Genomic DNA, 12,265 nt, shown 5'->3' with positions numbered 1-12,265 from the left:
AAACAGATTTTTCCACTTGGAAATCTCGGCTCCTCTGCTGCAGCCGTGCGTGGGTGCGCACGCGCGGACCCCTGGCAAGCAGTCGTCGCCTCTCCGCCTGTCACCTTAACCCAGACGCAGAGTCAGGGCCCACTCAATTTGCTGATTTTTTTTTAATGTACAACTTTGCTCAAAACGGCCTTGGCGAGAGTGTTGCGACGGTTGAAACAAAGCACTCCGCTGTGTTCAATTAACCCGAGTGAATGTTGAGCGTGTCGTCGTGGTCTTCGTGGTCGTGGTGGTGGTGGTGGGGTGTTTTATTTTTTCGCCCGCACAAAAATTCACGATTTCATGTCGGTCGGCCTTCCCTTGGCCATGCCAAGCCGACGGCTCTGGCAGGCGGGGAACAAAAGTGCGTTGCTATCTATGTGTGTGTGCATGCAATGTATGTGTGTGTGCACGCTGTGTGTGTATGTGCATGCTATGTATGTGTACGTGAGGATGTCTCCTTTGGACGCTATGCCGATAGCTAAACAGTCGTTTTATTATTATTATTCCGCCTTTTAAAATTCCGCGAGAAAACTTAACCGATTTGTTTATGCATTTGGAAATTTTGATTGTGAAGAAATAATGAGTAATTATTTAACCACCGCTTTCGTAATTATAAATGAAAAGCAGCGTGCTTGTTATCTCAAGTTTTTTAAATGCCCATTTATTTTTAAGTTTAGCTTTTCATGCACTATTGTTCGTGCCGATAATCGTATCCTCTTATATTTCAATACGATTCCACAATTACAAAACGTACTTTGTGGAATTTTCATTAACATTTAAAATAACTAAAGATATTCGATGATGATGATGATGATCATAGTAAGAATTGATGGTCATTTTATCAATCCACTTCTGGATGCATGGCCTCTCCATGAATTGTCGATCATGTGGGAGATGTTTAACCATACTTCACCATTTTGGTCAAGCAGGGCAAAGATGATAATTGGTTCTTTACCCTTCTATCTGGCAACAAAACTGACACCTTTTTACAAGGAGTCATGTTTGCATAGACCGCAATACCTGCAGTCATAATACAAACAAAAGAACATAACTCTGATAATGTGCACTGTCCTTAAAGTTGATTGGTCCACACCCGAGACAGCTTTCCTTAGAGCCTAGTCTCATATGGGTTGGACCAGATGACGCCAAAAGGCGCACAACTCAAAGACAATGCACCATCAGAGTATGAGAACTCGGAGCAAGCATCTACACTATGGGAACCTCATTTGCCAGTAAAAATATGATAATTGGTTCTTTACCCTTCTATCTGGCAACAAAACTGACACCTTTTTACAAGGAGTCATGTTTGCATAGACCGCAATACCTGCAGTCATAATACAAACAAAAGAACATAACTCTGATAATGTGCACTGTCCTTAAAGTTGATTGGTCCACACCCGAGACAGCTTTCCTTAGAGCCTAGTCTCATATGGGTTGGACCAGATGACGCCAAAAGGCGCAAAACTCAAAGACAATGCACCATCAGAGTATGAGAGCTCGGAGCAATGTTCTTTTGTTTGTATTATGACTGCAGGTATTGCGGTCTATGCAAACATGACTCCTTGTAAAAAGGTGTCAGTTTTGTTGCCAGATAGAAGGGTAAAGAACCAATTATCATATTTTTACTGGCAAATGAGGTTCCCATAGTGTAGATGCTTGCTCCGAGCTCTCATACTCTCTTCTTCTTAGGTTTTTTCGGTAAAGTCACGTAGAAAGTAAAATAAAATAAAAACAAAAATCACGACGTTTCGGAGGCAACACAAGTCTCCGTCATCAGGTGGGACCGTCACAGCCAGATTAGCTGTATCAAGTGAGGCAATGATTCAAGATGTAATCCCTTAAAAGCGAGTTGAGGGGGGAGGGAGAGGGAGGGGGGAGCTCATCAGACTATGGTAGCCAATGAAAGGAACGTATCGGGAGGGAGGGGGGGCGAGGCCAAAAGGGGTGGGCGATGGACGTGGAAGCGCTTGTGCGCAAGCGGCCAATTACTGCACACGCCAACACAATGGAGCGATTGTGCGCAAGCGGCCAGCCACTGCACCCGCCAACACAATGGGCAGAGAGGAGGAGGGGAGGTCTAATACACATGATAGACAAAAGAACGAAAATGATGATGGGTCATACTCTGATGGTGCATTGTCTTTGAGTTGTGCGCCTTTTGGCGTCATCTGGTCCAACCCATATGAGACTAGGCTCTAAGGAAAGCTGTCTCGGGTGTGGACCAATCAACTTTAAGGACAGTGCACATTATCAGAGTTATGTTATTTTGTTTGTATTATGACTGCAGGTATTGCGGTCTATGCAAACATGACTCCTTGTAAAAAGGTGTCAGTTTTGTTGCCAGATAGAAGGGTAAAGAACCAATTATCATATTTTTACTGGCAAATGAGGTTCCCATAGTGTAGATGCTTGCTCCGAGCTCTCATACTCTGATGGTGCATTGTCTTTGAGTTTTGCGCCTTTTGGCGTCATCTGGTCCAACCCATATGAGACTAGGCTCTAAGGAAAGCTGTCTCGGGTGTGGACCAATCAACTTTAAGGACAGTGCACATTATCAGAGTTATGTTCTTTTGTTTGTATTATGACTGCAGGTATTGCGGTCTATGCAAACATGACTCCTTGTAAAAAGGTGTCAGTTTTGTTGCCAGATAGAAGGGTAAAGAACCAATTATCATATTTTTACTGGCAAATGAGGTTCCCATAGTGTACAGGGCAAAGATGTTGTCCGCTACCGGTTCAGATATCACTCGCCAATAATGTTAGCCGTGACCAGGAAAGAAACGTAGACCAATGCACCCGAGCAGCCGTGATGCTGGCAGGATAGCAGAGCGAACTTGGAGGATTCATAAATCAAGGTCAATGTCAATGACCTAAGCCATCAGCTGTGAGTTGTCCAGCTGCACCATTAACGCATCCAAAACAGATACATTTTGTTTCATTTGGAAGCAAAATAATTCATCTTCTTGGTTCTTTCCGTAAAGTCACGTAGAATGGAAATAATAAAATAATAAAAATAAAACGTAATAAAATAATTCTCACGACGTTTCGGCCACAACGCAAGCAGCCGTCCTCAGGTGAAGAATAGGTATGTCGAGAAGACAGAGTCTGAATGACTCTGTCTTCACCTGAGGACGGCTGCTTGCGTTGTGGCCGAAACGTCGTGAGAATTATTTTATTATGTTTTATTTTTATTATTTTATTATTTCCATTCTACGTGACTTTACCGAAAGAACCAAGAAGATGAATCCCTGCAGTCACGAAAGCTTTAAATCGAAATAAAAGCAAAATAATTGTGCACTGGCGCGTGACACTTTCTGTAAAGCTCATTTAAAAACGAAAAAGTGCGTTCGCGTTGCTGTCTGCTTTGTTGTTGTTGTTGTTTACAATGCGTTTCGCCACGAGACGATGCCAACGGTGCAGAAGCGGGGTCAACGTCGCCGTGCGGAAGTAAACAAGAGTCGATCGACGACGGTGTCGGGCTCCCGGGGAAAAGGTCTCGAACTGTTTCAAACAAAACGCCGAAAAAAAACCCCTCTACGCCTCGAATGTTTTAATGGCAATAAAATGCAGAGCTGGTCAGCAGAAATAATTGCCTCATTGAACGCAATGCAAAGAGAGGCTAAATAAAAAAAAATCCCACGTCTAACGAACGTTCTGATAAATGCAAAAATTGGCTTGCATCCGGCAGAAATGTGACAGAACTTGCGAGCACGAATCGATGGCCGTTTGCAATAAAGAAATGTCTTGCAGCCCGATCAGCCTCGTCAGTGTCTAGACGTATAATGAGGCAATTCTAGAATTTGCGATAAGCGCAGCATTAGCAAGTGCATCTCCTGCAGACGCTGCTTTGTAAACTGCCCTCCGCAACGTCCGGCATTATATCAGCACAGAACAAAGATCAGCAAACGCCTCCAGACCCCGACCACGTGACCCTTCATCTGGGAGTAGCGGCTCTCAGGTCCTCATCATCCCCTTGCAGGCGACGTGATGGTTGCCAGTGCGACACTCCCGCAATTACCCAATTATATTAATGCACGGCGTCGGGGAAAAGCCACAATTTTATGCAAGTCAAAGAAAAAAGGCTTGCGTGTAAACGACCGTTAATCATTTCAACTGCAGTCACTCCAAAAGCTTTCACCAGACAATTGTCTGGTTATGACGATGCCGTGCATTTGGGAGCTGACGCCACTTGCTGGCGGAAGGTGCCTCCATTATAGAGAACTGTCGACAGACCCCTTCATTATTATCCATGGGCAGATTGCCCGTAGGTATGCACTGCACATTTTGTAATATGTTTCCACTTTCCTCTGTCTTGTGCCATACCTCTTAGACGTTTTTTTGGACCAATCTTCCATGCAGGTCAGACGTTTTGGAAGTGGTAGCAGTGCCCACACTTGACTCCACCAGCCAGCAACTTGCAGAACCGATGACCTGCAGTGTAGCCTGAACTAAAAAAAAATATATTTTACCAGATAATGCCCACTGAGCTGTATAGTTGTTTTTCAGAAGCGACCTGGCCACAATGATAGCTCAACAAAGTGGCTTATCACGTGCACATATTTCCCAGCCAAATACTCGAAAAGCATAATTTTAAATGTGGAGGGATCGAACCCACAGCCTCCTGTACGCCAGGTGAAGTCGTGAACATGGCGCCCCGTTTATACTGCTGGGTGAACAGAGTACAGTGTGGAGATTGAAGACACTTTTGGCAAGAAAATAATCCTGTGGCCTCACGTAAACGCCGAACATGTGAATAAAATAATATATCCATTTTAGTTTACGCATTTACACATATACGATTCGGAAGTGTTTGGAATAAGCTTTTTGGTGAAATGTTTGAGAGTAGAGTGAGACAGTAGACATGACTTTCGGATCAACAGCCCGAGCATTTGAACGTAGCACGGAACGCACGCAAAGAGAAAACAGGGAAGCATAATCACGCGATAATAGAGGTTTATTATTTATTAGATCGCATGAATATAAATGTGTCGTTAAACTTGCCATCACCCGACACAGCTAATAAGTAAGGTTTGTGATGTAAACAAAACATGCCAATTCGTTACGAGTTCAGCACACCGGTGTGTTGGAGAGTAACCCCACAACATTTACAATTCGAGTAGCGTGATGTTTCGCCGGTAATTACAACCAGCATCATCAGGCGATAGCCGGAGTTGTAGAAAAATCCTCCTCCTGTTTCGGTCTTAAATAGAGGTGGGGATCAATGTGATATCGTCACTTGTGGGCCAATCAAGTGGGAAAACCAGAGGGGGAAAGGGGGTTAATGAATGCATATAAATTAAAATGGATATCCATTACCGGTTGGTAATGGATATCCATAGCGTAATCAACTAAATCATGCATTTGTTAAGTATTCTGTAACGCTTTATCCTCAGACGTATTCAATTAGCAATGGCAACTTCACCGTACAAATCTCACGATTTGATCAAAGGGAAATGATTTGATAAATGTGGCCGTCTTTTTTACGGGGTAAGTTCCTAATAGCGTCACAGAATTTTCTTTAACATTTCATTTATATTGATTCATCTTTACACGTGTTATAGTGATCACATGTAACAGACAGACATAGATAATGCGTGAATGCTTAACTGGAGAGCATTGAAAAACACAAAGCCCATGTAGGGCTTGTGCTTGCTAAGTAGTTTGGCGCCTGCTTATAAGGTTGTATGTGCCCATGAGATGAGGTTGACAAAAAGTTACATTTGGCCAACACTGCCCAACAGCTGTGAAACGTATTGAGTCAAGAGTAAGCACAATAGTTGTCTCGGACAAAAACGTGGATTCTAAGCAGAATACCGAAAACAGTAAGATAACAAAAGGAGCAAAAACAACGATCGTCCACTTGTACACGTTCCAGCGATAAGCGGGGAAACGTTTTTGGGACACGCGATTGAGGTGAGAGGGCTTGGCAAGTGTGTGCATGACCGGTAAATTGAGGGCGAGAGATCGAGCGCGAGACGGACAAGTGAGTGTCTGGACAACACGACGACGGGGTTCGTGTCACGTGGACAGGCGAGGTGCAGCGTGTTACACGGAACAAGGGACAGGAAGAGGTGGAGATCCGAGACTGGCCACCCTCATCTCAGCTATCCTAGCCATCTCAGCCATCTCAGTCATCTCAGTCATCTCAGCCATCGCAGCCATTGCATCCATCCCAGCTATTCCAGCCATCCTAGGCACTATCCCAGCCATCCCAGGTACCAACCAATCCATCTCAGCCATCTGGGCCACCTCAGCCATTCTGAGCCGTCACTGTCCCCGATTGCCCCGTGGGTCGCGATCCGCATTAACGAAACATCGCGGCGTCATCGTCCGTCACGAGCGAAATGCCACCACGGCATGAGCTTCCTCTGCAGCGCACGCAATACGTGGCACCGTGCTTTAGACACTCCCGGCCGCCAATCTGATAATTCGTTGCCAGGAGTCTACGTGCTAAAGCAATTATCTCAATACGAGGTTGCTTAATATTGTATGTAAACCAAACGAATGAAAAGCAGCATGTTTTTTTTTTACTGGCGTTACACCAAATTATCCGTTCGTACGAGGTGAGGCGGTGATTTATTGAAAGCACACACCATTGAGTGGAAAAAATACTTGAGGTTTATTTTTTATTTTTCTCCAAACAAGTAGGAGGACATGTTTTTAATATACAGCATATATCTTTTCCAAGCGAAAAAAAAATAACCCACTGCCGCTCATTTATAATTTAAGACTTAATAACCCCATCGTTCAGTGATGTCACACAGCACCCTGCTGCTTGCTAAGGAGGGGAATCAAAACGAGGAGGTCGAATGGCGGCAACAGCAGCAGCAGCAGCGCATGACCCGGCAGCCGCCGCTGTGAGATGAAGCTTCCCGCACAAAAGACTCCTCCTCGCCTGTGCGGCGAAGACGGAGGGCGGCCATATCGCGTTTGGTGGGGTGGTAAAATCCTGAGCTCCCCCCATCTATAACACTATTAAACCATTTTTTTTTTATTTTACTAGGTACAGCCCACTGCACACTGAGCTGTATAGCCCTTTCCAGAAGTGACCTGGCCACAAATGGCAACTCAATAAAGTGGCTCATCACAGGTAAATTTAAAGAAGTCAAATACTCCAAACGCAAGTGCATTCTAAATGTGGAGTGCAAAAAACGGAGGACCTGGAGAAAAATCCACTCGGCCACGGAGAGAACATGCAAACTCTAAATATAGCACCGTCAGGATTGGAATCGAACCCACGACCTTCTGTATACCAGGTGAGGTAGTTAACAAATCGCCACCGTGGCACCCCCATGGATTCCCATGGTCAAGTCAAAAGGTGTTGGTATGATATTTAACACCGCTGGGTGGTTTACCTTCAAAGTTCACCTACTTGGCGAACGCCCATCACCGTAAAACATACGCCCGTGCACATCTGCTTCGGTTGAGTGAATCAGCAAACGCTCAGAGGCCCGCCTGCAGCCACAATAGGGGCTACACTTGTAAAGATATTAAGGATATCCTATGAGCGCTTATAGAACAATTAAGCGATGGGCGTCACTATCGCCTTTCCTCAAATGCACAGGGCGGGATGGGGGAGCGAGAGCTCGAACAGAATACGCGATAGACAACAGCAGATCGCCTCGTTACTCCTTCTGTTGTGCATTCAACATTTGTTTGAAGTTTATTTTGTTACGTTCACCGAGGTTTTCGTTCGCCCTCATTTGGCGGCGACGCGGCCCTGGCGGCGGCGTTCGCCGTTTGTTGCAGAGGCTCGTGGTTCGAATTCGGCAGGCCATGCTGGTTATTAGTGTGGTGCGCGTGCATTCGCCGTAAAACGCTCCCCGCGCCAGTCTGCCACACGGTAAAGATCCGCCGGCGTCATTCGAAAACGAGCAGGCCATTGTGTGCCGGGCGTCACGGTCCAAATCTGCCAAATTCGATAAAAAATGGCACCGCAAATTACTCAATTGGGATTGTGCGCAGCGTCGTGGCCCCTACTGTGAAATCACTGCAGGCTACGACGATGAATCGCAGCGCCTTTGTTGACAGCCTTGCGCTATAAGAATGGCGCGGATACAAAATGTACCAAATTGTTATTATTTGAAACATCCATTCGGAGTGAGGTGGGACATGGCTGCGGGGGTGTGGAAGGCAAGGATTAGTGGGTATGTTATTGGCGCCGCGAGCACTCACTTCTTGCCGCGGGGGTGATGTCGCACGTACTCCCCGATGTCGTGCGCCGCCACGCTCAGCACCTGCGGATCGTCGGAAGCCTGGAGGAGGTGGTTCAAAATCCTGCGGCGCCCGACGCGAAGAAAAAAAAACGAAACAGGAGACACGAGTGACGCCGAAGCCAGGCAATCGTCGGTGTCAGCTGTACAGCCGCCGTGGGGGGCCCTGGGTGTTGGGGGTACCGATGGGTGGCATGGGTACTGATGGTGCCGTGAGTGTTGTGGGTGCCGTGGGTGTTATGGGTGATGTGGGTGTTATGGATGATGTGGGTGATGTGGGTGCCGTGGGTGTTATGGGTGATGTGGATATCCAGACACCCTCAGAATGTTTGCATATGGCTCACCCAGAAACTATTTAGACAAGAATCTATGGGGTTTTACGTCTGTGATTTGATCCCTTCCACAAAGTGACATAAATACTCGGTATGCTGATGAACGGTGGTGGTGCTGGTCCAATGAAGGCATTGAGTGTTGCTTATATTTGGGCCGAGTCCTCTGCTTCCTCCCAAATTATGAACTCCAAGTGAGATGACACAATAGATGTAGGTAAGAGATAGCGATGAAGCAAAATAAGAGAAATGCAAGCCAAGTGAGATGAAAGCTGCAGACAAGATAGAGACGAGAGAGATGAATTAGTGTTAATGTCATTGACTTCTTACGTTTATTAGGACCTGAATTTGAGCTGATATTTGGTTAATCCCGGTGCCGAGTCAGGCGGCAGCAGTGGGTGGAAGACGGGGGGCCTTGTGGCGGTCGCCCCAACTGTCACGTGCTTTCGTGTTACCTTAAACGTTGACAAAAGCCGTCACCTATGGTGAAATGGACATCGTCAATTCTCAACCAGATGTGATGAGTAGAGGAGCCGGCAGTCGCGTAGATTTAACGTGGCCATCGTTCTCCTCTTATCCGTGAAGAAGTGGAGGCCCAACTTTGCGGATCCCGCCCGTGAGCTACCCGACAGCCACCGGGAAAACCCGTTCGCTAAGCAGCGGCAAGATTTCCCCGGCTTCCATGGGATCCGTGAGCTCCATGTCGGGGCTACGCCGGCAGTGATGGTGTCCCACGTGGCCTAAAAGTCATCACCTGTCCAGTGTTTAGATCAAGGTCGACAAGAAACTGATCTTTATTTTTATTTCCGCGGGCCGCGCAAAACCACTCTCCGGGTCAAATCAACCAGACGAATGGTCTTGCCGGCTCGGAAACGCATAAACACGTGTGTCATGGGACACATTAGAAACGCCCCAGCGCACCAGCACGCCGTGGTACATTGACGTTACTATACAGTGCATGTTACATTTTATGAGATATATATATAAACTCCATATCGTTTGCCTTATCTCATTATTATTGCACAAACCACTGGTGCATATTTTCGCTATTGCGCTGTGCGGCTCTGCGATTTCGGGTTTCTACCACGAGTTTGCTCCAGGGGCTGGGAGCTTCTTCAGCAATTCAGTTCAGATCCTGAATAGCAATAATTTAGAATGTGTACCGTGTGCAGATGTTGTTCACTTTCAGACGGGGAAGAAAGAGAGAGAACGATTTAGAAGCGCTGGAAGGCAGCTAGAACCAGCACCCAACAATTGCCCAAGCTCCGTGGTCCTATATGTACGTATATACTTTTTTATTGTTTTTATTTCAACTCAACACGAGCCTGATTTAAAGCTCTGGTCACCGAACGAAGTGGGGGGGGGGGGGGGACAGAAATTCCTCGAAAAGCAGCCCGAGTTCGACGCGACAGCACCCCAATCAAGGGGGCAAACTGGCCCCTGTGATCCGACATTGAGATGTTCGGCCGACGAAGAAGCTGCCAGCGCGTGGAACGCGGTGTCCGGGCATCACGCGGAACGACGCGTGGCACAACACGAGCACACAATCGGAGAGCTTTCGTGCGGGGCAATGCTGTTTTTTGTTCAGTGTTGCGGCCATCTTCTCGCTGAAACCGCACGGCTGTGATTCTGTCCACACTGCTCACCAGCAGCTCCCCCGGCTGCCCCACCGGGGGGACTCGAGACTCATCGACTCTTTGAATGTATCAACAGGATAGGATAGTATTCTTTGGTTCTTTCGGTAAAGTCACGTATAAAGATAAAATAATAAATTAAATAATACGTGTTCTCTCTCTGTGTGTGTCTTTGTGATGTCTGTCTACTTGTATGTCTGTCTATAGTTTTCTGGTTAGATTTCTGTTGCTATTTCTTTTATACCTGATGAAGATTGCTTGTGTTGCAATCGAAACTTCGTAGTATGCTATTATTTAATTTATTATTTTATCTTTATACGTCACTTTACCGAAAGAACCAAAGAATAATTCCTGCAGTCACGAAAGCTCCGAAATTGAGAAGGATAGGATAGGCAGACAACACGTCGCCTCCAGACATCTGTCTCTACGCATGAAACAACAACAACAACAATCGAAGTATTATTTACCCAACCCATTATTCCCCACGCAGTCTGGGAATGAATAATTGCAGCAGAATTGATTTAGCCCAAGCCTCTTAAACTATATCAGTGATCAGCACTGAACGCTTTTTTAAAGGCACAAAAGCGTGAGTTACGTCGATTGTGGCCATGCAATCCGAACTATGGACCACGCAGTAAACCTCTGTGATTTAAGCTCCTTCGACAGAGTTGGAGGAACCGCAAAACATACTCGAAATCTCTCCCGAAGCCCTCTTGTGACTAGCAGAGCTTTGCATCTAGCTCCGAAACGTATTGGTGCCATACGCAGGAATAAAATTCCAAGGGGCATGAACGTAAGGGCCTTTCTTATTGCAATTATTTAATCCCTTTTGTTAATCCATACTTCACCACGCTGGTCAGTATGAGGAGGGGGGGGGCGGACAGGGGTGCAGGACCGGTTCAGATAACACCACTGATGTTACCCGTTACCTGGAACCGAAACTCAGGTTGCCAGATTTGAAGCTTTCGTGACTGCAAGGAATCATCTTCTTAGGTTTTTTCGGTAAAGTCACGTAGAAAGTAAAATAAAATAAAAACAAAAATCACGACGTTTCGGAGGCAACACTAATCTGGCTGTGACGGTCCCACCTGATGACGGAGACTTGTGTTGCCTCCGAAACGTCGTGATTTTTGTTTTTATTTTATTTTACTTTCTACGTGACTTTACCGAAAAAACCTAAGAAGATCAGGTTGCCAGGTTCATTTTCACCACACAGTGCGTAAACCACTGGAGATAACGAATTACACTTCCAGAACCACCCTGTTCGGCGCGCAATAATCTACGTACGTATGTTGAACCTCTTTAGCACCATACTCTTAGGTTTTTTCGGTAAAGCCACGTAGGTAAAATTTTTTTTTATTAAAGTTAAATAAAAATTACGACGTTTCGGAGTTTTTATTTTTTTACCTACGTGACTTTACCGAAAAAACCTAAGAGTATGAATCCTTGCAGTCACGAAAGCTTCAAATCTAGAACTCTGTAGCACCGTAAAGATGCCAACCGTGCAGACGGACATTTCCACGTTTGTCAAAGACTCGCCGAAGAACCCAACATCAGACGCCGCGGCCAGGTGTTCAGCTTAAGCAAGTGAACGTGGGCGAGTTCCCGTCTGCTGAAACGAAAGGCACTTTAATCCCGTCGTACGCAGACACCTACGACTTTCAAACGAGCCGAGGAGCGGCGATGCGAAACGCCACGCGCCAAACCGTCACCGGCCACAGCACGGGTCAAAATGGTAATACACACGAAGGTATGCGCCGTCCCGGGTTCCGTAATAGTAATGTGTAGGCCGAATGCAAATATCGGCTGACAAGTCTGTTCCAGATTATACCCGGGGTCACGTTCCATTACCGAGTCGGTTTGCTGCCTTTTTTGTAATTAATTAACAACACAGAAATGAATGACAACCGTTTCGGGAGAGATATAAATGCGTGTGTGTGTCCATCTCGATGAGCGACGTATGACGTTTCGCATTACTGCCGGGGTCGACTATGCTTACTTGAGGTCGTTAGCGACGATGTCGCCACAGGAATACAAATGTGATTGCTCGTTAAGATGA

The 12,265-nt window shown here is 46.2% G+C and overlaps 1 protein-coding gene across 1 annotated transcript in view; it reads right to left on the bottom strand.

Moving 5' to 3' along the window:
* Positions 1-12,265, bottom strand: part of LOC144732577 (V-type proton ATPase subunit H-like) — a 109,559-nt gene that overhangs the window by 23,476 nt on the left and 73,818 nt on the right. Inside the window, exon 13 of the mRNA XM_078614024.1 lies at positions 8,206-8,307. Within this exon, the coding sequence (XP_078470150.1) occupies positions 8,206-8,307 (102 nt within the window). The remainder of the gene's footprint in view (positions 1-8,205; positions 8,308-12,265) is intronic.

The sequence above is a fragment of the Lampetra planeri genome, chromosome 2, assembly GCF_965212315.1.
Source record: "Lampetra planeri chromosome 2, kcLamPlan1.2.h2, whole genome shotgun sequence".
Taxonomy (NCBI): Eukaryota; Metazoa; Chordata; class Hyperoartia; order Petromyzontiformes; family Petromyzontidae; genus Lampetra; species Lampetra planeri.
This window is presented reverse-complemented; position numbering and strand designations above follow the sequence as displayed.